The sequence below is a fragment of the Chlorocebus sabaeus genome, chromosome 8 (assembly GCF_047675955.1).
Source record: "Chlorocebus sabaeus isolate Y175 chromosome 8, mChlSab1.0.hap1, whole genome shotgun sequence".
Classification (NCBI taxonomy): Eukaryota; Metazoa; Chordata; class Mammalia; order Primates; family Cercopithecidae; genus Chlorocebus; species Chlorocebus sabaeus.
Genome location: NC_132911.1, coordinates 104,271,390 through 104,296,573, shown reverse-complemented (window position 1 = coordinate 104,296,573; position 25,184 = coordinate 104,271,390). Strand labels below are relative to the sequence as shown.

Below are 25,184 nucleotides of genomic sequence, written 5' to 3'. Positions count from 1 at the left end.
AGCCTTGTCTAGAGTGAGAGGCAAATTGTACTTTGAGGTTAGCAGAATCCTGACACTGAGATTTGATCCAATGCTCAGTTCTTTCTAGATGTTGATTATAGTCTTTTCTCCAATTGCTAGGCCTCTCCCCAACTTTATACTTATGTTCATTGTCCTTGCTTCTGTATGTCTTGATCTCATGGATGAGTAAGGGATTTTCTTTCCTGGTGGAAGTGGAAGCGATCTGCTTTGAGCCTTAGATGGACCACAAGCTGGCTGAAGAGAGTTAGGGATGGTGGTACAGGCAGATTTCTTCCTGCTAGGGGTAGCCAAAAGGAGGATAAGGGAGAGATTGAGAGACATAAATGAGAAATATTTCCTAAAGTGTAAGGGAATAGAAAAGGTAGTTGTGGGTCAAGATCTGGGCGGTGGAGTTAAGTTCTAAGTGTGCAAAGTCCAACTAAATGATGGAAGTGATGTGGAGATAAAGGTCTTTGACATTAAAAACTCTGGGGTTAATCTTTAAATGATTTCAGTTACACTGCTGAAACCATCCAATAAAATAAAATTAAAAACAAAAATTTGGGCCAGAGAGACATGGTGTGAAAGGACACTATTTGAATAAAATATTTAGATGTATTTGGAATAGATTTATTTTGGTAGTTGTCGCTGAAGAAGACATGCAAAAATATTAGTGGTAAATTTAATAGCTACCATAAACCAGAAAGTTTGCCTTTTGTTTTTGTGTGTTTTTTCTTATACTTCTCTACAGCTTAAGATATAACATTTTATATTATAGTTAATTTCCCCAAATTCAAAGCTTGTCAATCCTCAGAGTGTAATTTGTTTTATTTATTTAAAAACAGGAAACTTACTCTCTTATTGTTTGAAGACTGTGAAGCCGTTATCTTCTGATAGCATTTTAAAGAACAATTTTTAAATCATAATTATCTTTGCTTAAGACTGTAGTTCCCTTGAGTACAAGGACAAAAGTTTAAAGTAGCAGTTGTTCAGACTTTTAAAAACGAGTTCTTAACAGCTTTATATTGTGTCCTGCTCCTATCTACAAGTCATTTAGAAAATTGTTTTTTGAGATAAAGAAATTTACCATATTATTTCCAGTTTCCTTAGTATTTGTTATAGAACAAATGGCAAAATATTAAATGGTTTTGAGATTGAGAATAAGAATTAGAAGGAAATAAGGTTTGTATTAACAGTTGCTAACACTAGGAATTAGTTTTGGAATTAGTTTTAATTGACAGTGTTTAAACAAAGCCTGTTTATTAAAGACATTTCCTAGAAAGCAGCAAATCTGGAAGAGCTATGTAGCTATTAAAACGTAAGATCCATAGTCTTTGACCATTCTTTCCCATGTTAGTCACAATGGGCAGGTCTCTGGTCTCTAGGCAGTTTGCAAAAATAGCTCCATGGGAAACTGATACAGGAACTTGTCATCCTCTATTCCCATTTCTAAAAGATTGTCCAGAATGCTCTGAGTACACACATGTAAACTGAGCTAACTCACAGATTCACCATTTTAATAGGAGAGGCTGTGTGTAGGGGCCAGGGCTCAGTCAGAAAGAGAATTGCTATAATTCATTGTCTTCTGCTTGAAATTATTACTCTACTGAAGAAGTTATCAGGACTGGTGATTGAGCTCTGCTTTAGAATATTGGTGTCTTCCACTTCTTGCCCCACCCCTTCCTAATTGGCAGCATGAAGAAGGCACTAGCCAAAAGTTACAACTTCTACCTATAATCCTTTATTTATTTCTATCCTCATAAACTAGGCTAGAAAACCTGGGGGACAGCGAATCTCTGTTTTTCTTTCGTGAATCTGGAGCCATTTCTAAGCGTGTACTTCCTACTTTCTTTTCAGAAAAGACTCCTTCCCAAAATAGGTTACCCCCAGTCCAGAGCAGGGACAGCAGGAAAAGAGCCACAGATTCCCTTTAAAGCCACAGACACTGCTCAACTCCCTTAGAGATGAGACTATTTATTCCTTTTCTCCCAAAGGTCTCAGCATTAAATCAACATTTCCAGTGGAGAGAAAAGAAATATATCTAATACCACACATACGAGTCATTCTACTGTTCCTCAGTTGTTTCATGTCTGTTCTAGAAACATGCCATTTTAAAAATACAGTTTGACTAAGCCATCTCTTTAGTCCACTGTCCAGTTGTCTTTTGTTGTATATCCTTATTTATGAGGGCCCCTGAAGGTTGGAGCAAGTGGGGTGGGATGTGGGTGTAATTAAGGATACGTAAGGAATTCTGAATTTTAAGGGTTTACCTAGGCCATAGATGTATATATGGTCAATGTAGGCTAGAGTGATTTGCATAGCTTCACACACAGCAGACCCCACCTTAAAGAAGTCCACTAGATCCTCCAGGGTTTTATAGTGTAGGGAGGAGGTCCCTTGTCCACCCATGGTCGTTAGGTGTGTTTTGTGTGAAGGATGCAGTACATGCTTGTACCCATCTAGCACATAATCTAGAGCATGGAAAGGAACAAATTACAATAGAATTGTGAAAAATAAACTATTATGTTGAAGATGATGTACAGTCATGCGTTGCTTAATGACAGGCACATGCATTCTGAGAAATGCACCATTAGATTATTTCACTGTTGTGTAAACATTGCAGAGTGTACTTACTACCCAAACCTAGATAGAAGAGCCTACTGCACACCCAGGCCATATGGTATGGCCTGTTGTTCCTAGGCTACAGCCCTATACAGCATGTTACTGTACTGACTGCTGTAGGCAGTTTTAACACTGTGGTGAATATTTGTGTATCTAAACATAGAAAAGTTATAGTAAGAATACTGTATTCTAATCTTACGGGACCACCTTCATATATGCAGTCCATTGTTGACCAGAATATTGTTATGCAGTGCACGACTGCATTTTGTATTTTGACAGTGAATCATGAATAGGACTCGAACCTGTGGGGATAAGGGGTAACGTGTAAAGTAGCAAAGTTACAGCCTTTCTGGTTTCAGGGTCCTTATTTGTAAAATAATGAGATTGAGTTAAATGATGTTGGATGGCCTTCCAGCTCTAAGAATTTTGTGGAAATACAGTCGTGTATAGCATGGGCATGTAGTAGGCTATGTCCTCTAGACTTGTGTAGGAACCTAAGGATACTCTGATGTTCACATAACAGTGAAAGCACCTGACAGTGCTGTTCTCAGAACATATCCCCATCATTAAGCGACACATGGCTACTACAGTTAAGCTTCTTCTAAGAATACAGTCTCATACCTTCAAACTTATTTAGGATGAAGTCTGGTTTAAATTTTGTAGACTATTTAGAAAATAAGGAATATTTTGCAAAAGCTACAATTCTTATATTTTGAAACAACACAATAAATGAATAAGTTAGAATGCCATTTAAGCAGCACTTTATATAAAGTCTAAGGTGAGTTTAATGAGGTTTAGATTTCTGAATAGGCCTAGAATCATATTTTTGCTATTAATTTTCTTGATAAAGTTTTTTTAAAAGGAAAATTGAACTTCATCCCAACTTTAGATTTTCACAAATTCACAGTTAGTGAGAATTATGGTAAATAACTTGAAATGGAACGGTGAAACTTCAAAGGTACAGTCTTCTCACCTTATGCCTTGCTAGATGCTGTTGAACTTGAAGCCTACGCAGGCCACAAGGTGGCACCCTTAGGCCATATAAATAAAGTGCTGTTGCAACTAGAGAAAACAGTTCTAAAGAATCAAATAACTTTATTATGTAATGATAGACAATAAACTGGAAGCCTCCTGAGGAGGACGTCCCTTGCTAAGAATTTTAAACATGGTAAAATTACGTAGTAAAGATTTTGGAAAATACTAAGATATTAGAATGTGAAATAAAATATCCAAAATAACCAGCATTCCTTTTGTGAACAATTAATTTTGATTTGTCTTAAGCCAGTACCTTTTCTAAAAGTTGAGTTGTAACTAAACTTTAATAATGCAAACAAATAATAGTTAAGCAATATAAGTATTGCCAGAAATATATCAGAAATACTTGTTTGGTGTTTTTTTATTTCCTGAAGGAGAAAGAAAAATTTAGGTGTTTTCTTGTTATCCCAATCAATAAGAAGTACTTGAGAATAATGAATCTAAGAATTTAGTCACCTGTGAAGCAGAAGATTTTTCCAAAAATATTTTATTGTTATTTTTCCATACTTTAAAAAGTTACTTTGTATAAGATGATTAAAAAGAGTTAATTTGGCTTATGTGTGCTAGAATATTTTCTGTAAAGTAAAAGACATTTCCAAGTATTGTTTCTACAATTTAAAAAGAAGTTCACTTTGAATGAAATGATTGTAAAGAGTTATAAGAGTATATGCTAGACTAATGTTCTTATGTTTGATGAAGACATTTGCTAAGCTAATTCATTAGACAAAAAATGAAACAAACTTAGTGACTTTTTTTTTTTTTTTAACTCATGCAATGGTTATAATGATAGTATGCATTACCTTGTAGGGCTTCTATGAGGATTAAATGAGTTATTACAGGAAAAACACTTAGAACTATGCCTGCAGTATAACTTAATAAATGTAGAATACTGTGTATCTCAGATGTTGCCAAGTAATTATTTGCATAGTAATACCAGACATAACAAACAAGAAATTCTTTTTTCCCTTTTCATTGAGCTTAATTCCAGAACAACATCTAAGTAATAGCTGATTAACCGAGTTTTAATTATTATATGAACTTAACACAATGCACTGGCCTTTTTTGTTTTTTGTACAGACAGGGTCTTGCATTGTTGCCCAGGCTAGTCTCGAACTCCTGGGCTCAAGCAATCCTCCCACCTTGGCCTCCCAAAGTGCTGGGATTATAGGTATAAGCCACTGCACCTGGCTAGTGACCTGTCTTTAAGTATCATTCTGTAATTCACATACTTCAAATTAACCTCACTTTTACTGCATTAATAGTTTTAATTATGAAGTTACTAATAGCTTTGTATTGAAGACATCACGAAGTTAATTTTAGACACAGCCACATTAGACTAAAATGTTGAAAATAACACAAAATGTGTGTTTTCTACAAAGTTGGATATAAAATAAAAATGTGTGTTTGTGGTAGATCATATCTGCCTAAAAGTTGCTCCAAAAAGTTGCTAAAAATTGGAACTTCTGTTATTATTTAGCCTTGGAAATAAAATTCAGAAGATTCTGCTTATAAACTTCTTCCTTCCAATGTTCTTCATAGTACTGGGATATCCTAAAAGGATAGTATTCTTAGTTCCTTCTTTTATTTACTTCCTGCAGAAAGAGAGCAACTCTTTTCCTAAGAATCCAAATAAATATTCACATATTTTATCTTTATTTAGGATAGATCACTAAAAGGTTAAAAACTGGGGTCCTAGCCATATGATCAGGGAGAATTTACTTCCTAGGCCCTTGTAATACAATTTTCTAAAAAATAGAGAAATAAGGAACTTAAATCCAGCCAGATTTAGGATGAACCGTAAACCAGAATCTTAGAAGTTTTACAGTGAGCAAAGAAAGCGTTGCATCAAGATTGTCATCACAGTAAAACTGTTCACCAGTCAGAGACTGGTTCCACAGCCATACATTAGACAGCTTTCATCTGCATCACAAAATTCTGTTTACATTTTGATTAGCCAAAAATGTCAATGAATCTATGTAATAGGAAAAATATAGGACAAATTTATAGGCAAGGAAAAAAGCCATGTTGAAAAGAAATTTAGCTGTAAGCAAGTAAGAATTTTAACAATTTAAAATCCTTCCCAAAACATTAACAATATATTTCTTCAGTCTGCTTATCTTCAGCAGCTATTTAAACAGTAACTATTTCTCCAACAGAGAATACATAATGTGTATTCTCTTTTAATGTGCTAAGGAATTCAATAAAATTATGGTACATACCCAGAATACAGTCATCCCTTAGTATCCATTGGGGATGGGTTTCAGGACCTCATGCAGTTACCAAATTCACAGGTGCTCACATCCCTGGTACAGAATGATATAGTATTTGCATATAACCTATGCACATCTTTTCATATACTTCAAATCATCTCTAGGTTACTTATAATACCTAATACAATGTAAATGCTACAGAAGTAGTTGTTACACTGTATTGTTTAGGAAATAAGAAAGAAAGTGTACTTACGTGTTCGGTATAGATGCAATTTTTTTCCCCGAATATTTTTGATTCATGGTTGGTTGAATCATGAATTTGATTTGATTGTGTGCAGCTTTTAGTTTCTTCTCTTTTTTCATATTTATTTCCTAAAAATTTTTACAATGCACTGCAGAACTAGTCATAAGAAAAAAATATTACTTTAAAATCCTGTGACAATGAACTTAATTGAGTGTACATTCAGGAAAGAATTATTGGATTTCCCTATGTCTAGACTTCAAGAAAAATTAATGTACCAGGCATTGCAGTCAGCCAGTATATATAGACAAATCAGACCCATTTCTTGCCTTCTAGAAACATATTCTGGCAGGAATTTTAGGACAGTTGTGGACAAGCAACAAAGTTTTACATGAACTGTTTTCTCCTGATTATCTTGACAACTTACAGCGGCTGCAGGGCACATTGAAAATATATAAACTAAATATGAAGCGTCACCCTGCCACTTAAAGCAGTATGGCCCTAGACTCAATGCCTGTGGGCCTTAGGAATTAAGATCACTCTGTTAGAGAAATAGTTACTGTTTAAATAGCTGCTGAAGATAAGCAGACTGAAGAAATATATTGTTAATGTTTTGGGAAGGATTTTAAATTGTTAAAATTCTTACTTGCTTGCAGCTAAATTTCTTTTCAACATGGCTTTTTTCCTTGCCCAATATCTTTGGATTTTTGCAGAGCTCAGGTTTTAAGAACAGTAATTTTAAAGTACTAGCAGTTTAACGGATTTAATGACTTCACTGGAAATTTTTGTTTTATAGTTCTCTGAGATTGTATTTTGAAACAACTGCATCCTCGTAAAAGGATAAGAATAACCAAGCGATAGAATCTAGATTTGGGGTTTCATTTACTCTGGATCATTCATTTTTTTCAGTTTTAGTACTTTTCTTTGACATTAGAAAATGGCAAAGGCAATAAGATCTGATAGAATATCTTTCCAACTGTGTCGTTTTGTCCTTGTGTTTTGCTGAAATGTCTGGTGCTTTGATCTCTGACCAGAATTGCTTGTGTAGACGTAATGTAGTCAGTCCATTTGAAGCAAGAATGTGGTACTTAGTCCTGCCTTTCCAAATGGCCTTTCAAAATGAAAAATCTATCTATTATGTATTCTTGTTGATATTGGATATAGAACAGTTTTTAGTTATTGTAAGTATGCATTAACCGAACATATTTTCTCCATTAGTCGTTAACCATTAAGAATACTATTATATCTTAAAGTTTTACAGATTGACCTAAGATTGTGGATCCAGAATTTGAGATATAAAAGAAAATTAGGCATGACTTTTCATCAAGTCAGTGAATCACAAGCTTCCATCAAAATCTTTTTATTGTTTGGGTTGGGACAAGCGCGCTGGTTGACATAAGAAGCTCTTGTTGCCGAGATCTAAGTGACTGCACCATGTGAAGAAAGGATAAATGACTCCATCTTCATCGAGTCTCTCAGGCTGTGTCACAGAGCACAGAGTGAGGAGTTTTAAGTGTCAGGCTGCACCAGCCCTCCAAAACCTGACCCCCAAAGTTCTGCTTTTAACAATGCCAGCTAGTCTGCCTCTGAACCAATCATTGGACACTCTTCCTCATGGACACTGTTCCTTGGGAACCAGGGCGCTGGTCAGCAACCAGTGTCCTTTCTGGGGCGTGGTTATTCCCATATTGGCTGTTCTTGCACTAGACTACGTGATTTTTCCTCTGCCAGGAACCAGTTATTTTATTTTTCTTTCCTGGAGGTCTTTACTCCCCACTAGATGTCACCCCATTATCAGAAGCTGCTTTATTACCAGGGGCTCAGTGCTGTACGCAAACTTTCTTCTGTACTGCTGAGGACGGTCTCCCCAGAGCTGTGCTAGCCTGAAAAGGATAATAACTTATTTTTGAGTGCTAAGTCATACAGCTAGTAAGTAGCTGAGCTGGGGTTCGAACCCAGGCAGTCCAGCTCCATATACGTTCCGGGTGGAGTAATCAAGTTCTTTTAACAGCATCTGACAAGAAAATTGTCTCTCTATGGTACACTGGTAAGAGTAGTGCCTTTCAGGAGAGTCAGACTATCACATATCTCTCCACCCTACTTTTCCCACCTCTACAAGCAGGCTTCATTGTGTTTACTTAGGTTTCACATCCATTCACAGGGGCACAGACTCAGTCCTCAGTGAATCTTGAAAGATTACTGGTTCATTATTGACACTGTAATTAGTGCCCCTAATTCTGTTTGTAGAATGGTTTTTATTAAACACTCCCTTTGGTAAATGCCAGTATATCCACCTGTGACCTTGCAAATGCTTGGTCCTACAGGTTCTTCCATAAATAACCTGACACTGAGACACATGACTCCAAAGATAACCTTACATTCTTCTTGAATGGGGAAAATAGACACCATCATGCTCAACAGTCTTTTAGTCACAATCTTTAGGCCTTCATACAACTCACTAGTTGTTCTCCTGACCATTTATCCTAGAGAAATGAAGATTTACAGCCACATACAAAAAAATGTTTGTAGAAATTTTAACAATGGCCAAAAACTGGAGACACCAGATGTCCTTCAGTAGATGAACTGTTACATTGTGGTACACGCATGCCGCGGAATACTGTTCAGCAATAAAAAATGGACAAACTATGGATACACACAGCTACCCTGGATGAATCTCCAGAGAGTTATACTGAGTGAAAAAGGCCAATCCCAAAAGGTTCCTGTATGTGCTGTATGGCTCCATTTACACATTCTTGAAATGACAGAATTAAAGAAGTGGAAGACTAAGTAGTCGTTTCTAGGTGTTAAGGAGAGACTGGAATGGGAGGGAAGCAGGAATAGCTATAAAAGGGCAGCATATGAGAGATGGTTTGTGGTGTTGGAAGTGTTCTGTATCTTGACTATGTCAATGTCAGTATCCTGGTCGTGATGTTGTACTATAGTTTTGGAAGATGTTACCATTGGGGAAACTGGGTAAAGGGTGCACAGGATCACTGTGTTATTTCTTACAATTGCATATGAATTTATAATTATCTCAAAAAGTTTAATTTAAAAAAGTCTTTACTCCTCTTCACTCATTTGACAGTCGTTAAATATGTGCTCTGATTTGTATTCACTTCATGACTTCTTAGGTCAGCTATTAATAGAGTCTAGTGAGTAAGGTCTAATTGAGGTCTTGGAAGTTTTCTTGGCAGGTTTCTAGTAATTTAGTCTAATGAATTTGTGTAATATTAATACGAAATCACACAGATCTGTCATTTGTTCAAGTGTATTTTCTTATGGGGCATTGTAATATCCATAGAAAATGGCAGACTGGGTACGGTGGCTCACACCTGTAATCCCAGCATTTTGGGAGGCCAAGATGGGTGGATCCTGAGGTCAGGAGTTCAAGACTTGCCTAGCCAACATGGCAAAACCTCATCTCTACTAAAAATACAAAAATTACCCAGGCATGACGGCACATGCCTGTAGTCCCAGCTACTGGGGAGGCTGAGGCAGGATAATCACCTGAATGCAGGAGACCTCCGCAGGTGAGTTAAGATTGCACCACTGCACTCCAGCATGAGTGACAGAGCGAGACTCTGTCTCAAAAAAAAAAAAAAAAAAAAAAAGAAAAGAAAAAGAAAATTACAGGAGCATTGTCTTTCTTGTGGATTTAAGAGAACTTTAGGATTATTGGCGGGCATAGCCATATGAACTGTAATTCTATCTCTAGATAAAAAACAAAAGTTATTCTTTTTCCATAATGTGAGCTCTGCCACATCCAGAATAACCCACTTGCACCATTTTAATTAACATTAAAATGAAACCACATCATACATTAGAGACAGGCTCTAGTTGTGAAAGACCCAGCTCTAGCTGTCAGAACAAGAGAGGAAAAATATTAGGCTTTGGGTGAATACATAATATTTGTTTAAGGAAACCAAGTTAAGTGGCTCCATGATATGAAGTTTGTCTAAATTGATACTGTAGTATCACAAAAAAAAGTAGGAAATGAGGAGCGTAGATGTTTGGTGTATTATCATGTCTTCGTGAAATTTGTTGACCCTCATGTGGGACTGGTCCTCACGTACAGTTTGTCAGCCATTGTCATCAGTTCCAGCTTAGCACTGATAGCCTTTATGATACAGTCTGACTTACATATTGTAAATGGAGCTCCATAAAATACCATTAATTATTTCCCTATATAAATTTGTTCACAGGGATTCGATAACGATGAGCATGGATGACCAGTAAAAAGTTAACCTGTATTTCACCCTGACCAGGAATTTGGGATTTGGACTTTGATCTAGCACGTTTCAGGCATACAGTGAATGTTGTTTCATGAACTAATATTGCTATTTTTGTGGTCCTTACTGCCTGCCCATGGCCCTGCTTCCACGGTCCCTCCAGAGAAGAGTTGAGCAGGTAGACAGGGTGCCCTTGTAGTCTCTCTCAGTGCAGAGGGGTGTAGCCTGGGCGGGCCAGCACCACAGTTAAGGGGGAGCAGGGTCAGGCTATGTAAAGAAGATTACAGATAGATTTGGGCCAGGTTTTCTTTCACACTGAAAAGACAGGGAAGGGAACAGATTTAAAGAGATTTAAGTATCAGCATTCAAGGTAGATTAGAAATATTTTTTCTTAAATGTATCCTGTTTGGTTTAAATATAAGTATTGGCTTTTTTAACTTTCATTTTTTTCCCATTATGAATACTATTTTATTTATAAAAATGCTTTTGTGAACTAATCTGGGATGTAGCCTCCATTTATAATGTGAAAAATATGCATTCTGAATTCCAAGTAATGACTGAGAGAGAATTTTTGGAGCCCAGTTTGTTCTTTACTGATGGCACATAATTTGGTTCTTATTCTTTTATCTTTCTGTCTTGCTTTCTTGTTTGTGGGCCACAGAGCAGCTTCTATTAAGTCTGTGGCCTTTGCTTCCTTTTCACTACTTTGTTACTCATCATGTATTTTTCAGGCTTCACAAGTTGATGCCTCACCTACAGATTTTCTAGAGAATTTCTACAGGCTCAGTAACCTGTCTGTATTTAATAGAACAGTGAGTTCTTTTTCTCACCACACTTCTGTTATAACTGAATTTTCTATTTACTGTAGATCCTTGCCAGCACATTACAGAATATTTTTGTTGAACCTTCTTGAGAGTTCAGAGAAACTGCTGAGTGACCACTGAACGAAAGATCTAATCTTTAGACTTACGTGAGTATTTACTACTGTGGACTTCCTCACAAGATGTGAAACCTTCAGTGAACTGCTTTAGGGCAGATTCAGTTCTGTGATCAAGATGAAAAATATCTATCATTGGGCTTATTAAATGTGGGATTAAGTTTAGCAGTTGCTCAGGGACACAGAGGAACTGACAAAATACACACTTATTCTCACCTGAAAAATAGACACAGAGACTTGTATTTCTTGCTGAGCCAACATTCAGAAGAATCCTAGTCTGCAAACCACAAGAATTCTTACTGTGTTTGAATCAAAAACGCCAAGTAGATTTTAAAAATTATTCTTAAAAATTTAACCAAAACACATTACCTTTTGAAAAGTACTTCATATGTGGCATTTCATTTTTAAAAAGGTTTATGATAGCTTTTCCATTTTTATGATTCAATACTATGCAAGCTCGTCCAACCTGCAGGCCAGAACAGCTTTGAATGCAGCCCAACACAAATTCATAAACTTTTTAAAAACATTCTGAGATTTTTTTTTTTTTTTTTTTTTTTCCCCAAGACGGAGTCTCGCTCTGTCCCCCAGACGGGAGTGCAGTGGCGCGATCTCAGCTCACTGCAAGCTCCACCTCCTGGGTTCACGCCATTCTCCTGCCTCAGCCTCCTGAGTAGCTGGGACTACAGGCGCCCGCCACCTTGCCCGGCTAGTTTTTTTTTTTGTATTTTTTAGTTAGAGACGGGGTTTCACCGTGTTAGCCAGGATGGTCTTGATCTTCTGACCTCGTGATCCGCCCGTCTCGGCCTCCCAAAGTGCTGGGATTACAGGCTTGAGCCACCGTACCCGGCCCTGAGATTTTTTTTTTTTTTTTTTGCAATTTTTCAAAGCTTATCAGCTATCATTATGTATTTTATGTGTAGCCCAAGACAATTTTTCTTCCAGTGTGACCCAGGGAAGCCAAAATGTTGGACACCCTTGCTGTAAGGGAAAATATTTAGATTACCCTCACAAAAGAATTCCTGACTATTTTATTGAGTAAATTCTTCTCATTGAGTTTTTCTGTGTGTTGGTTTGGTTTGGTTTGGTTTGTTTTTTTGAGACAGGGTCTCACTCTGATGCCCAGGTTGGAGTGACGTGGCTCAATCTCAGCTCATCGTAACCTCAATCTCCCAGGCTCAAGTGATCCTCTCACCAACAGGTGGGACGAAAGGTGTGCGCCACCATGCCTGGCTAATTTTTAAATATTTTATAGAGACAGGGTCTCTCGCTATGTTACCCAGGCTAGTTTCGAACTCCTGGGCTTCAAGCTATCCTCCTGTCTTGGCCTTCCAAAGTGCTGGGATTACAGGTGTGAGCCACTGTGCCCAGCCGGATTTTTTAAAAAGTCATCATATGTATCATAATCTGAAGTTTATTTTAATCTCTGTATTTTTTAATCATAAACATGTTTTTTTCTTATTTGAAATTATTCTTAAAGCCCCTTTTCACTCTTCATTTCATATCCAGTGAGTCATTAAGTTGTGCTAATTCTGTCTTCTCTATTCCTCTCCAGTGTGTCCCCTTCTGCCTGCCACTGCCTTACGTCAGGTTTTCATTTCTTGCCTAGATAGCTGCAGTGACCTAATGATTGATCTCCCTGCCTCTAGTCTTTTTCTCTACAATCCAAACCCTCCATATTGCCATCCAAGTAATCTTTCTGAAAGACTAATAAGACCGTGCCATTTCTTTGACTTAAAATCCTTCAATGGGCTGGACTCATTGAAATAGTAGTCCCAGCTATTTAGGAGGCTGATGTGGGAGGATTGCTTGAACCGAGGAGTTTGAGGCTGCAGTGAGCCATGATTGTACCACCGCACTCCAGCCTGGGTGGCAGAGCGAGAACCTGTCTCAGTTTAAAACAAAAAATCCTTCAGTGGCTCCTCACTGAAATTCAGGTATTAAAAAAACCTTACTGTGGAGTTGTTAGGAAGATTAAATTAAATTCATTAAAACCTCCTAGTTGGCTCCTGGCTCAGAACGAGTCTCAATATATGTTAATGCCCACTCTTCCCACAGAGAGCCCATGGTAGCAGCAGAGCCCTTGTGTAAGGCAGCCCCAGATTTTGGGACAATGACTCTGCTGAGAAGCCAAGTTGAAAGGAATAGGGGCAGCGGTCTCACCAAACTCAGCAACCAGGCTTGCCTGAATCCCCTTGAGGTTAGGCACAAGAATAAATGGGTCTAGCATCCAGTTCCATCAGTGTTTCAGAAAGAGACTTTACCTGATCAGCTGTATAAGCCAAGTCCATCTGTGACTAAGCTTTTGTAACCTAAGAACTAAAAAGCCATCTCTAGAAAAGCATTGGTGTCTGCCTTTCTGTTTTCTTGTCAATTTTGTAGCGAAGTTTCTTTTGACAGGCTTTAACTCTTTCTTAAATGAACCTAGGGGAAGAGAGAGAGACCTAGTTGTATGCACTTTGGTAGAGCAGAATGTCCTGAGAGTTCAGGTGCACCAGGCAGGTGCTGAACTCTCCCCAGAGTTCAGGTGCACCAGTGGGGCCGGGAAACATCCGTGAAAGAGATGTGGGCAAACTGGTGAGCTGGATGAGTCCCAGAGATGAAATTCACATCAGACCTGGTTGAGATTGCTGCTTTGTCCTGACTTGGTATTCCCAGACAGCCCTACTTGTTTTTTCCTCACCTCTCAGTCTTTGGACAGTGGGAATTTGGCACAGTCACATATTGAGATAACCACAGAGCACAGCAGAATAAGATCAATACTGTAAAAAGAAGCATAATCTGAATTGATTTCATGCTCTGATTTTTAAATTCAGTTTGTTACTTTCCTTAGCCTTTCTCTTAAAATTTGTGCCATAGGCCAGGCACGGTGGCTCACGCCTGTAGTCCCAGCACTTTTTCTAGGCTGAGGCGGGCAGGTCATGAGGTTAGGAGTTCAAGACCAGCCTGGCCAACATGGTGAAACCCTATCTCTACTAAAAATACAAAAAATTAGCCAGGCATGGTGGCAAGCGCCTGTAATTCCAGCTACTTGGGAGGCTGAGGTGGGAGAATCGCTTGAACCCAGGAGATGGAGGTTGTAGTGAACTGAGACCACGCCACTGCACTCCAGCCTGGGCAACAGAGTGAGATACCGTCTCAAAAAAAAAAAAAAATTGTGCTATAAACATAACATTCTACAGGTCTTTGTTGAGTATAACTTCTTTTCATGCAAGTAGTTTTAGTTACCAAGTAGAATATCTCAAATACAAGAAGAAGCAAATATATCAAAGAGAATCAGTTTATTTAAATGTCTACCAGCAGTAGCATTTATATATGGGTAGTTGTTTGATGTTTAAACATCATGTTACCTTTGTGTTCTGACAACATAATACTGAAATCTAAGCTATTATATCTTGCTTAACTTTAAAAATATCTCTTAATCTTTTTACATGATGAAAAGCAAAATAGAGCTTTACAGTAATTAAAATTTTAATCCAGCAGATATGAAGAAAATAAAATGTTTTAATGGAAAATAAAATATAATTGATAACTTTGTTGTTGTTTCTGTTTGGTAAAGTAATTTATTTATTAGAGGGAGGAGGCCAAAAAGGATGAGAAATAGTGCTTTTCTAAATGACTCCTTTGCCTTGATTTCATTTGTCTTCATGGCATCTCACTCACCTATTTCATTACAGGAGTGTTCCATCCACCATGTCGTATGTTTTTGTAAATGATTCTTCTCAGACTAATGTGCCCTTGCTACAAGCCTGTATTGATGGGGACTTTAATTATTCCAAGCGGCTTTTGGAAAGTGGCTTTGACCCAAATATTCGTGACAGCAGGGGCAGAACAGGCCTTCACCTTGCAGCAGCTCGAGGGAATGTAGACATCTGCCAGTTACTGCATAAATTCGGTGCTGATCTTCTGGCCACAGATTATCAAGGAAACACGGCTCTTCACCTCTGTGGCCATGTGGATACTATCCAGTTTTTGGTTTCCAATGGACTCAAAATTGATATTTGGTAAGTTCTCTATGGTTTTAGAAGTCTAGTCATTTCTTCCCATTAGTGTCTCAGGTGATAGTCTTATCTCGGGTCTTTGGATTTTGTTTTCTCATTAATCAGTTGAAATAAGTTCAGAAAGGCATTGAAGACAGTGTAATCCTGTTAGGCAAGTAAGGGAATGAGGGGCTGACCTCTAGGTTTTTGCTGAAGCAGCATATTTTTTTCTATGAAAATAGTGGGTAGTTTCTGCTACTAGTTAATTGTGTAGTGTTACAACAAGGGAAGAAGAAGAAAAGAACATTTGTTGAAAATCTATGAGCTGGATGGACCCTGTTTACTTGTTAGCTCATTTAGTCCTCAGAATGAAGAGCTCTCACGATAGGTGTTTTCTTCATTTTACAGATTTGATAGTTAAGACAAAAAAGGATTGGACAAAGTTCACACAGTTTATAGAGGATTTGAAGAGGTCACAGTTTATAAGGGACAGAGCTGGAATTTGAACCTAGTTCCGCTGACTCTAACGCTTGTGTGCCTTCTCTCATGTAATGCACCATGTGAGCTTCATAATCTCCCTGGAGTCCAAGATCCTTTTTATACGGAACAATTTGAGGAAGTCATGGGGCTTTTTGTTTGTTTTAGTGATACTCTGCTTTTTCAGTGGGAACGATGTCAAGTCACCTGTAAAACTGAGCTTGACCTTTAAATTACAGTTACACACTGCCCTAATTTATTGATGCCATAACGCCCCTAAATCTGAATAAGACAGTAAATGCTTCTGTTTCTGCAGGACACAATGGGGTAGGAATTGACTGCAGGATTTAATGTGGTTCTCTCCTATTATTAGTGTTAAATAGCTGCGTGAACCACGGCAGCTTATTTGACATTTTTTTCTTAGACGTTAAAAAAAAAGTACTCGTCTCATAAAATGTAAATATCAAATAAGAATGAGTTTAGAACTAGATTTATCCACTTTTTTTTTGACTATATGTTCTCTTTTTCCTTTTCCCTGGAAGTAAAAAAAAAAAAAAAAAGAAAGAAAAACAAGGGTTAATTCAAAATTCAGCTCCACTGGATGTTTGGCTCAGCTCTGGGTTTTACTTTTGAGTTAATTGGACCCATCTTCCCCCCCACCCCACCCCGGTGATTTGTTTATTCTTCATAAACACTTTCTGTAGTACAATTCAGAAAAAAAATGGAGGCACACGGCTATAACGTCCACCACAATCTGCTGTTCAGGAGACATTCAGTGTGAGGATGGGGCTGGAGGTGGGGGACGTGTTTGGGTAAGAGGATAATGGCCTCTGTGATGAACTGTGCAGAAATCCCATCAGGCAAGGTCTGATTGCAGCCTGCTGGTCAAGGCTTATGGTGGAAAAGTTGCAGTGAGCCAAATACTCCTTTGGTTCCCCACGGCCCTAGGGTAGGTCCTAATTGGGCCCATTCTTTCTTCACTGAGATCTATACAAATGGGTACTGAAAATGGAACTGACAATGTCGTGTAACTGCTATAATGGCTTCTTTATGTTTATGAACTTTTTTTAGCAATCATCAAGGTGCTACCCCTTTAGTTCTGGCAAAGCGCAGAGGAGTAAATAAAGATGTCATCCGATTGCTGGAATCTTTGGAAGAACAGGAGGTAAAAGGATTTAACAGAGGAACCCACTCGAAACTGGAGACCATGCAGACAGCTGAGAGTGAAAGGTACTGGAAATTTTTTTTTCTCTCACTGTATTATTCATGCTGGACTTGAACTCCTGGGCATTCCTCCTGCCTCAGCCTCCTGACTAGCTGGGACTATAGGCACATGCAGCCACGCCCAGCAAGATAATATGATTTTTAAAGGGGAAAGTCACTTTAAGTACTTGGATTTGTGGTAACTTTGTGAACTTTAATATTCATTTGCTTTTAAGTGCAACTTGAACTTTATATAGGACCTTATGGCTGCAGATTACAATTGAGAAGCTATTAACAGAAAGTACTACATGTCATGTGCACATAATGTTCTGTTAGCCACCTGCTGTATTGACAGTACAAAGAAGAAATAGTAACAACTGAATCTAAGGGAAGGAAACTGGAGCTTTGGTTTAAGTACAGGTCACAAAAAGAATGGAATTTCAAAAAAAAAGAGAAGTATAAGTAAAGCCAAGAACTTGGGCAATTTTAGAAAAGACCAAAAGGTAGTTTCAAGGATAGGGAAGTGGACTGCTGAGAAACAAGAAAACAGGAGAGGGAAAGCACGATAGTATTTAACACATGCACAGTTCAGTAATGTGAAAGTGAAAGTGATGATCATATGAGTTGGAGCTAATGAAATTTGGACTCCTGTAAGTAATTGAAGCTAAGATGTGGTGACTGACCGGGTCTTGAATAGCTCATCATGTCTCATCTAGAAGCAATGGAGAACACAGTTCAGGAAGCTCCAAAAAGGTGGCAAACCATCTTTTCTCCTGACATCACTGGGCTCAATACGTAAAGTTAATAGGCCAGACTTAGTTCCAGTAGCATATACTCTGGTTGACCACCATGCAGTTTATACACGTGAAGGAAAAAGGATGCTGAGCTTCCACAGTCTCTTCCCAACATTCTCGGTAGGTAGTAAGTAGAATAAACAAGGGCCCACATCAGCTGTTTACCTAGTAGCTGATGGACTAGGACTTGGATTTAGAATCACATAGTCCACTTAGACCATTGGGATCCTTGTTTCTATGAGTTCTAGATGAAATCCTCTCTGTTTTTCATAGCTCACCGTTCATTTGATTCCTTTGTACCCATTTTTGCTTTCCTCCTCTCTGTGCCAGTTGATGTGCTCTTTGGGGACCATTAATTCCGCTCTGAAGCTTAGGTCTGTTTTGTTTAGATACTTTCAAGCACTTAGTACAGTCCTGAGGAAATCCAGGAGCTTTACTTCTGGAACAGTGCATACTCCTCATGAGTGATCACTGAAAGCTGACAGATAAACAAGAAGTCAGAGATGTATTTACAAGCCCTTTTTTTTTCTCTCCTGTGTACTTTGGATTGACAGAATGGCATAAGCACTTTAACAACATTGAGTTAACTATTATTTGTTACAGATTTGTTCCTCCAAAATAACTTGAAATTTATTTTTATCTTTTTATAAAATAACATTAAGTACTTTAAGCTTCTTTACCATGAAAAACAGCCAAGAATGTGTTTTTGTTTGGTATATTTTTAGGGCCTTTATTTTGTTAATAGCCAGTTTCTTGGCACCTCTTTAGCAGAAATATACTTTTGGCCTTAGTTTGCCTCAGTTGTGATTACTTACTAAGAAGTGATTAGTACAAAATAATATTCCATTGGATGAGCAGTTGAAGTACTCCTGCTTCCTTCACATACCTGCCATTTCACTGCAGCATGAGAGTTTGTATTAATTGTAACACTGTAAAGCTCGTTTCTCAAAAATTGAGTTATTAACACTTTTATTGCCTAGTTTTCCTATCTTACTCCTACCCCTCAGTTTCATGGTAGAAATTCAGTGGTTGAAGTTTAAATCAGAAAGGTGAAAGGTAATGTCGTTAGGAAAATGCAGATGAGGACTACAGTGAAATGCCACTTCACACCCACTAGGATAGCTGCAATTAAAAAGATAATAACAAGTGCTCTGGAGGATGTGGAGAAATTGGAACCCTCATACACTGCTGATGGGAATGGAAAGTAGAGCAGCTTCTTTGGAAAAGTCTGGCAGTCCTTCAAAAAGCTACACATAGAGTTACTGTCTGACCAGCAGTGCCACTTCTAGGAATATACCAAAGAAAACTGAAACATATGTCCACACAAAAGCTTATATATGAATGTTCATAGCATCATTATTCATAATAGCCAAAACGTGGACACCACCCAAACATCCATCAGCTGACGAAGGAATAAACATCATCTGCTCATCCAGTAGAATATTATTAATATGATTATTTTGTACTGATACATGCTACAGCATGGATACATTTTGAAAACATGCTACATGGGAGAAGCCAGGCACAAAAGGCCACATATTATATGATTCTGTTTATGTGAAATATCCAGAATAAGCAAATCCATAGAGACAGAAAGTAGACTAGGAGCTGGGAGAAGCAGCAATGGAGGAGTGACTGCTAATAGTACAGAGTTTCTGATAGAGGTGCTAAAAGTGTGCTGGAATTAGAAGAGATGGTTGTATAATTTTGGGAATATATGAAAAGCCACTGAATTGTACAGTTTCAAAAGGTAAATATTATGGGATGTGAATTATATCTCAATAAAAAGTAGAGGAAAAGGTTTAAAGAGATTGGCTAGCACATGGCATTATGGCATAATTGTGTAACAGCTTTTTCTAGAGCAGAAGATAAAGCAGGGTTTTAAATGTGTTTACTATAATATTTTTCATTTCTCTTAGGAGTCCCCCAAGACAGCACAACTTCTATAGGCCTTATAAGGGACTATAAATCAAGTTAATGAAAAATATTTCCCCACTCCTCCATATAAACTCTTAAGTTTAATTCCTTTTTACTTTGTAGGTATGGGATAACAAAAACAGTTTAGCTGTCACATTTTTTTAAAAAGGTACACACAAACACAACCCCCAAAGACAGTGTAGATACCACGTTTTTAAAAAAGGATTACACACACACCCCATTATGTTAGAATCAGATATTCCCTGGACAGTAGAAAGCATTTCATTGGATAAAGTCTTTATAGAAAATCCTGATTGGCAGCACTTCATGAGCTCTGAAGAGCAATGAGAGAATGCTCATTGAATTTTCATTTTATACCTAACATGTTTGAGTATAAGGGCATGTTAACTCATAATCAGTAAATTTTACATAGGCCAAACTAAGCCTCTCCAGAACTTTGTTATCCATTTGTGGTTTTACTCTTTTAGGCCTTCTCAAAATTCTAATCTTATTTTTAAACTTACTCTCAAGTTGTCCAGAATTACTGTATTGCTGTAGATTCCCACTGAAAACATCATCTCTTATTCAGAGAATAAACATGTTTTAATTATTTAAAAAAAAATTTGGGTGTTAAGTAGACTGGCCCATTAGGAAGTCAGTTTCCCATGATCAGAGAAGACCTCTAATGCTGGTAAAGGCTGAAGGACTTTTGTTTGATGGTATCAAGAAGTAAAATAAAGTTGTAGGTTAAAAAAATGCCAGTTTTGCATGTTTACTCATAGTTCATAGTGAATGAGACTCTAAGAGATTGTTTTATGGGAGTTAGGAAGGATAGTAATGAACTTTGATAACCAGTAGATAGTTGGTTCCTATGATCATGGTCATTGTGGCTTTAATCTAAATGATACCCTCTTATTGGGCCTGTATGTTGTGACATAACCATGGGTGCTCTTCCCTTAGTGCTTCCAAGTACCAAAGTCAGATGCAGTTTCTCTTTGTGGTAGTCATATTTCTCATTGATAAAGTTCTGAAAACCAGAATCAGTGTTTTTATGGTATTTGCAGTACCTTATTTTCAATTAGACTAGCCTTTACGCAGAAGAGAAATGAACATATTCTGTCTTATTGTACAAGATAGAACTAAAACCAGTAGGAAGAAACTATTAAGAATTCCTAATGACTAGGCCAGCTGTGGTGGCTCATTCCTGTAATCCTAGCACTTTGGGAGGTCAAGGCAGGTGGATCAACTAAGCTCAGGAGTTCAAGACCAACCTGGGCAACATGACGAAACCCTGTCTCTACTGAAAATACAAAAATTAGCCAGCCATGGTGGTGTGCACCTGTAGTCCCAGCTACTTGGGGGGCTGAGGCAGGAGGATTGCCTGAGCCGGGGAGGTGGAAGTTGCAGTGAGCCGAGATCACATCACTGCATTCCAGCCTGGGCAGCAGAGTGAGATTCTGTCTCCAAAAAAAAAAAAAAAAAAAAAAAAAATTCTGATAACTAGACGAGTCCACATGGACAACAGGCTGAGAAGTAAGCTTCCATTATTAGAGAATTACACTTAAAGAAGGAATTCCTTCATTGGTCAGATTATTGAACTAAATTAATAAAAATTCCCTTTTAACTTTAAGATTCACACACACTATATAAGTGACTTTTTAGATTTACTCATCTTTCCCACCACTGCCCCCTCAAACAGACGTTTGTTTTCTCAGTTCTAGGGCCTAGAAGTCTGAGATCAAGGTGTCACAAAGTTGGTTTCTTCTAAGGCCTCCCTGCTTGGCTTGTAGATGACTGTCCTCTTCAGGTGTCATCACCTGCGTGTCTGATTATTCATATTAATACATTCTTAAATTATGAGTCTACCCTTTGAGTCTTCTAAATTTAACATAACAATAATGTGTTGTGGTTTAATATCTTGGTAGAAACAACTCATTTAACCTATTTCAAGACTTCTGCTCAGGACACCTTAAAAAAAAATAGAGATGGGGTCTCGCCATGTTACCCAGGCTGGTCCCGAACTCCTGGGCTCAAGTGATCCTCCCTCCTTGGCCTCCAAAAGTACCAGGATTACAGGCATGAGCCGCCACACCCAACCAGGACCTTTTTAATAGAATTTTTAACTTGACTTTACTAAATTCTAAACCAAGAGGAACATACTCATTACCATTTAGCAATTTACAGTTTAGGATATATTGTTCAGATACATAAGCATGTAAGAGTGTGTATATGTATGTGTGTGTGTGTATTTGGTCTTTTCTAAATAATAGTCCTATAGTTTTATGTTTTTGGAATTTCTGTGTTTTTTAATGCTCTTTTTGCTCTCTCTTCTTCCACAGTGCTATGGAAAGCCATTCACTCCTCAATCCCAACCTGCAGCAAGGTGAAGGGGTCCTTTCCAGCTTCCGAACCACGTGGCAGGAGTTTGTGGAGGATCTGGGCTTCTGGAGAGTGTTGCTTTTGATCTTCGTCATTGCTTTGCTGTCTCTTGGCATTGCCTATTATGTGAGCGGGGTGCTGCCCTTTGTGGAAAACCAGCCTGAACTGGTGCATTAAAGGAGCTCATGGAAGATGAGGCAATGAATTGCCTATTTCCTGGCTTCCAATGTTTGTTTTCAGTTTCTCAGAATTTTTCTTAGTGCAAAGCAGTGAGGGCGGTACATGTTTCTTTTTGCATTTTTAATTATTGTAATCCTCTTAGATAACGATGTGTTCATTTGAACTAACTACATATTATGATCAAGTATATTGCATCCTAACGCTACCTCTGACTCAACCTGACTTTGTAGGAAAACCTACACATAGCCTTGTTTGGTAAAAACACAGAAATGACTAGAGAATGGAAGATAAAGGAAGAGGCTAGGAAGTCCTTGCTATCAAAACCTTATCCTAATATAGGACCAATTGAAGTATTCAAAAAGAAAAACAATGTCTTATATGATTAGTTTTTGTTGGTGGTTTTGTTTTCATTTATTTTTGCAAGAGCCACTTTTTATTTACTGTCTCTAGGGACAAGAGATAATTTAAAACTTGAAGTACTTTTTTCAAATCTTGTGTAGCAAATTAGTATTGTTAGAATCTATTCGGCTTATTTTAGTATTTTTAAGTCTAGTCACAAACCAAACAAAACTTTTGAAAATGAGCTATATTTTGTTCAAAGGTGATTGATTTGATCTTATATTTATTTGTTTTTAGGTTAATTTTTGATTTTTTTGTAAACTGCTTTGCTCGTTAATATCTGTGAAAAATAAACGAGTTCATTTTGTTCACTTTCCGATTTTCCCTAGTACCCTATTCATCAGAGATAACCGTTCATCAGAATTAGTCAGAAAATCCTTTTTCTATTGAAGAGTTAGCAGGGAAAAATAATTCTGATATTTAACTGTCATAAATCTGTAGTGCTATTATAGTGAAAAACTCAGTTCTATAAGCTAGCTGTGTTGTCACAGTTTTATCATAGTTCATAATTATTTCATGTGCAGTTCTATTTAGAGGCCCTGTTAGACTTTTAACAATCCCATCCATATCTGTAATTCTCTGATGGCAAGAATGGATGGAGCATTTCTGAGTTAACAGTGCTGAACAGTATTGTACTGGGTGTCATAAACTCTTTATGAATGGTAATATTATGTAAATTGAAATCTGGCCCTCAAACTATATTGCAGCTTTCAGCAGTATGTTTGAAGGCCTCTTTTGTTAATGATCCTGTAATGTATGAATTATGTTCTTGAGTTATTAAAAAAGAATATGAAGGCTTGATAATTATTCATTGGGTAAAGTCAGGAAATTGTAGTGAAAGAACTAATGGTTTTGTTTTTTGGAATACAGGCACCTAAGCTATTGCTAATTGAATTGCTGCTAGAATTAGAAATTATGCTTTAGAATAGAATTGGTATTTCTGTGATTCTTTTTGCTTCTTGGTGTTTTCTCTTGTATCTGTATATCTAGTATTGAGGCTCACTCTTTCATGTGGCTTTATCCTCTCTCTAATAGCTGTTGTAAAATTCCTGAGTAACTGGCTGCTTCAGGATCAGCTTGCAGAGTCTTGCTTTTAGGTTAGATACAAAGTAAATCATAGTTGGTGTAAATACAGCAAAAAACAGCTGGCTTTAGAATGGAGAACACTACAATTCAAATTTGAAGTATATTCAGAAGAAAACTTTGCTTTACATTTGTTTGTAAATCTAAACAAATATGCAAAATTGGTCAAAATGTAAGTATATAGCATTTTTAAAGATTAATGATTCCTTGTATGTGCTGATTTCTTTGTATTCTGTTCTCTGCATTCATCATTCAGGAATACTACCAATAAATGTATTTATATATCCCTTAATCATGATTTGTCTTTTTGTTTTTTTTTTTAAGTGTATTATAGTTTTTCTTGTAATTTGGGGATTTTTGTAACGGATTGCAATTAGCTGCTTTTTAAAACACAGCTTTTTTTCAAACCTAATGTAATAGGTATATTGAGTTTCATTTATGTTTGCCTTATAAATACTCAAACTAGTTTGAGTGAATTGCTTGTAGATTTAAGGGTGATGATAATAACTACCACAATTAAGCCCCTCCCAATTATGCAAGTTTTTAGCATGCCTCACCTCATTTTACCCTACGCTCCCTTGAGCACTACATGTCCCCAGTTTATAAGATGAGAAAATGGACACAAGGAAGGCTAAGTAACTTGTCCAAAGTCAAACAGGTAGGTCTTGGTAGAAGAGGGATTCCAGATTAAGGCTCCAGCCCCAATTATGCTTGCTCTTTCCTCCTGTCCCACTGTCTTTCATGAATCTGGAAATGGAACCATGTTTATTCAGAACCTCTCCTGATACCATTTCAGCAGGACATTACTAAATTTTCCACTCGTGGTCCTATATACTTACTTTTTTTCCTTTTTTACACATCTTCCCAACGATAGAACCTTTAATACTCAAACTCCAACCCTGGCTTGTCAGAAAGTCTTCCATAGTTAACCGTACCTGACTGCCTCCTTCCCAACCCCTCCGTTCCCCACCACTTACCACACCCAGGTTTTTACTTGTATTTTGCATTCCTTCATCTGTTTCTCTGTAAACGTGATTTTGTAACTTGTTTAATTGTAAGCTTCATGAGAGCAGGGACTTGGTCTATTTTTATAACCTCATCTGTCCACAGAGCATCCTGTAGAGTCTTTGTACACAAATACCAATAACATTACTTCAATACCTGTAGCTATATTTTTTCTTTTCAGGTTTAATAGCTCTTTGCCTTTTATGCATCCCCCGCAACAAGCTGCAGGTGTGAGCTGTGTTTGGTCCTCCTTCCACAGCGCGTCTGTAGCTTGATGAACTAACTATACAGGCTGGCAGTGTGGAGACCCCACACCTGTGGAGCATACAGGCTTCTGATCAGCGGCACCTGCCACAAGTTTACCGCTTGGTATAGAAGCCCAGGAACAATGTTCACCTGCCACTGCTGCTGTTTTGGTTTCGATGTTTTTATTTCAAAACCAGGCCTCAGTCTTTGACTTGTGAAATTGTTTATGCATGTATCAAAGTGCTTTCAG

General features: G+C 37.6%; 1 protein-coding gene across 2 annotated transcripts in view; it reads left to right on the top strand.

Annotated features, from left to right (window-relative positions):
* Nucleotides 1-23,975, top strand: part of ANKRD46 (ankyrin repeat domain 46) — a 42,791-nt gene extending 18,816 nt beyond the window's left edge. The window contains exons 2-5 of one of the 2 annotated variants that reach the window (XM_008001223.3): nucleotides 11,206-11,307; nucleotides 14,949-15,275; nucleotides 16,800-16,958; nucleotides 21,982-23,975. In XM_008001223.3, coding sequence (XP_007999414.1) covers nucleotides 14,965-15,275; nucleotides 16,800-16,958; nucleotides 21,982-22,198 — 687 coding nt within the window. In that variant the 5' untranslated portion in view covers nucleotides 11,206-11,307; nucleotides 14,949-14,964 and the 3' untranslated portion in view covers nucleotides 22,199-23,975. The remainder of the gene's footprint in view (nucleotides 1-11,205; nucleotides 11,308-14,948; nucleotides 15,276-16,799; nucleotides 16,959-21,981) is intronic. The other variant, XM_008001224.3, reaches the window with a different exon arrangement.
* The last annotated feature ends 1,209 nt before the right edge of the window (nucleotides 23,976-25,184 follow it).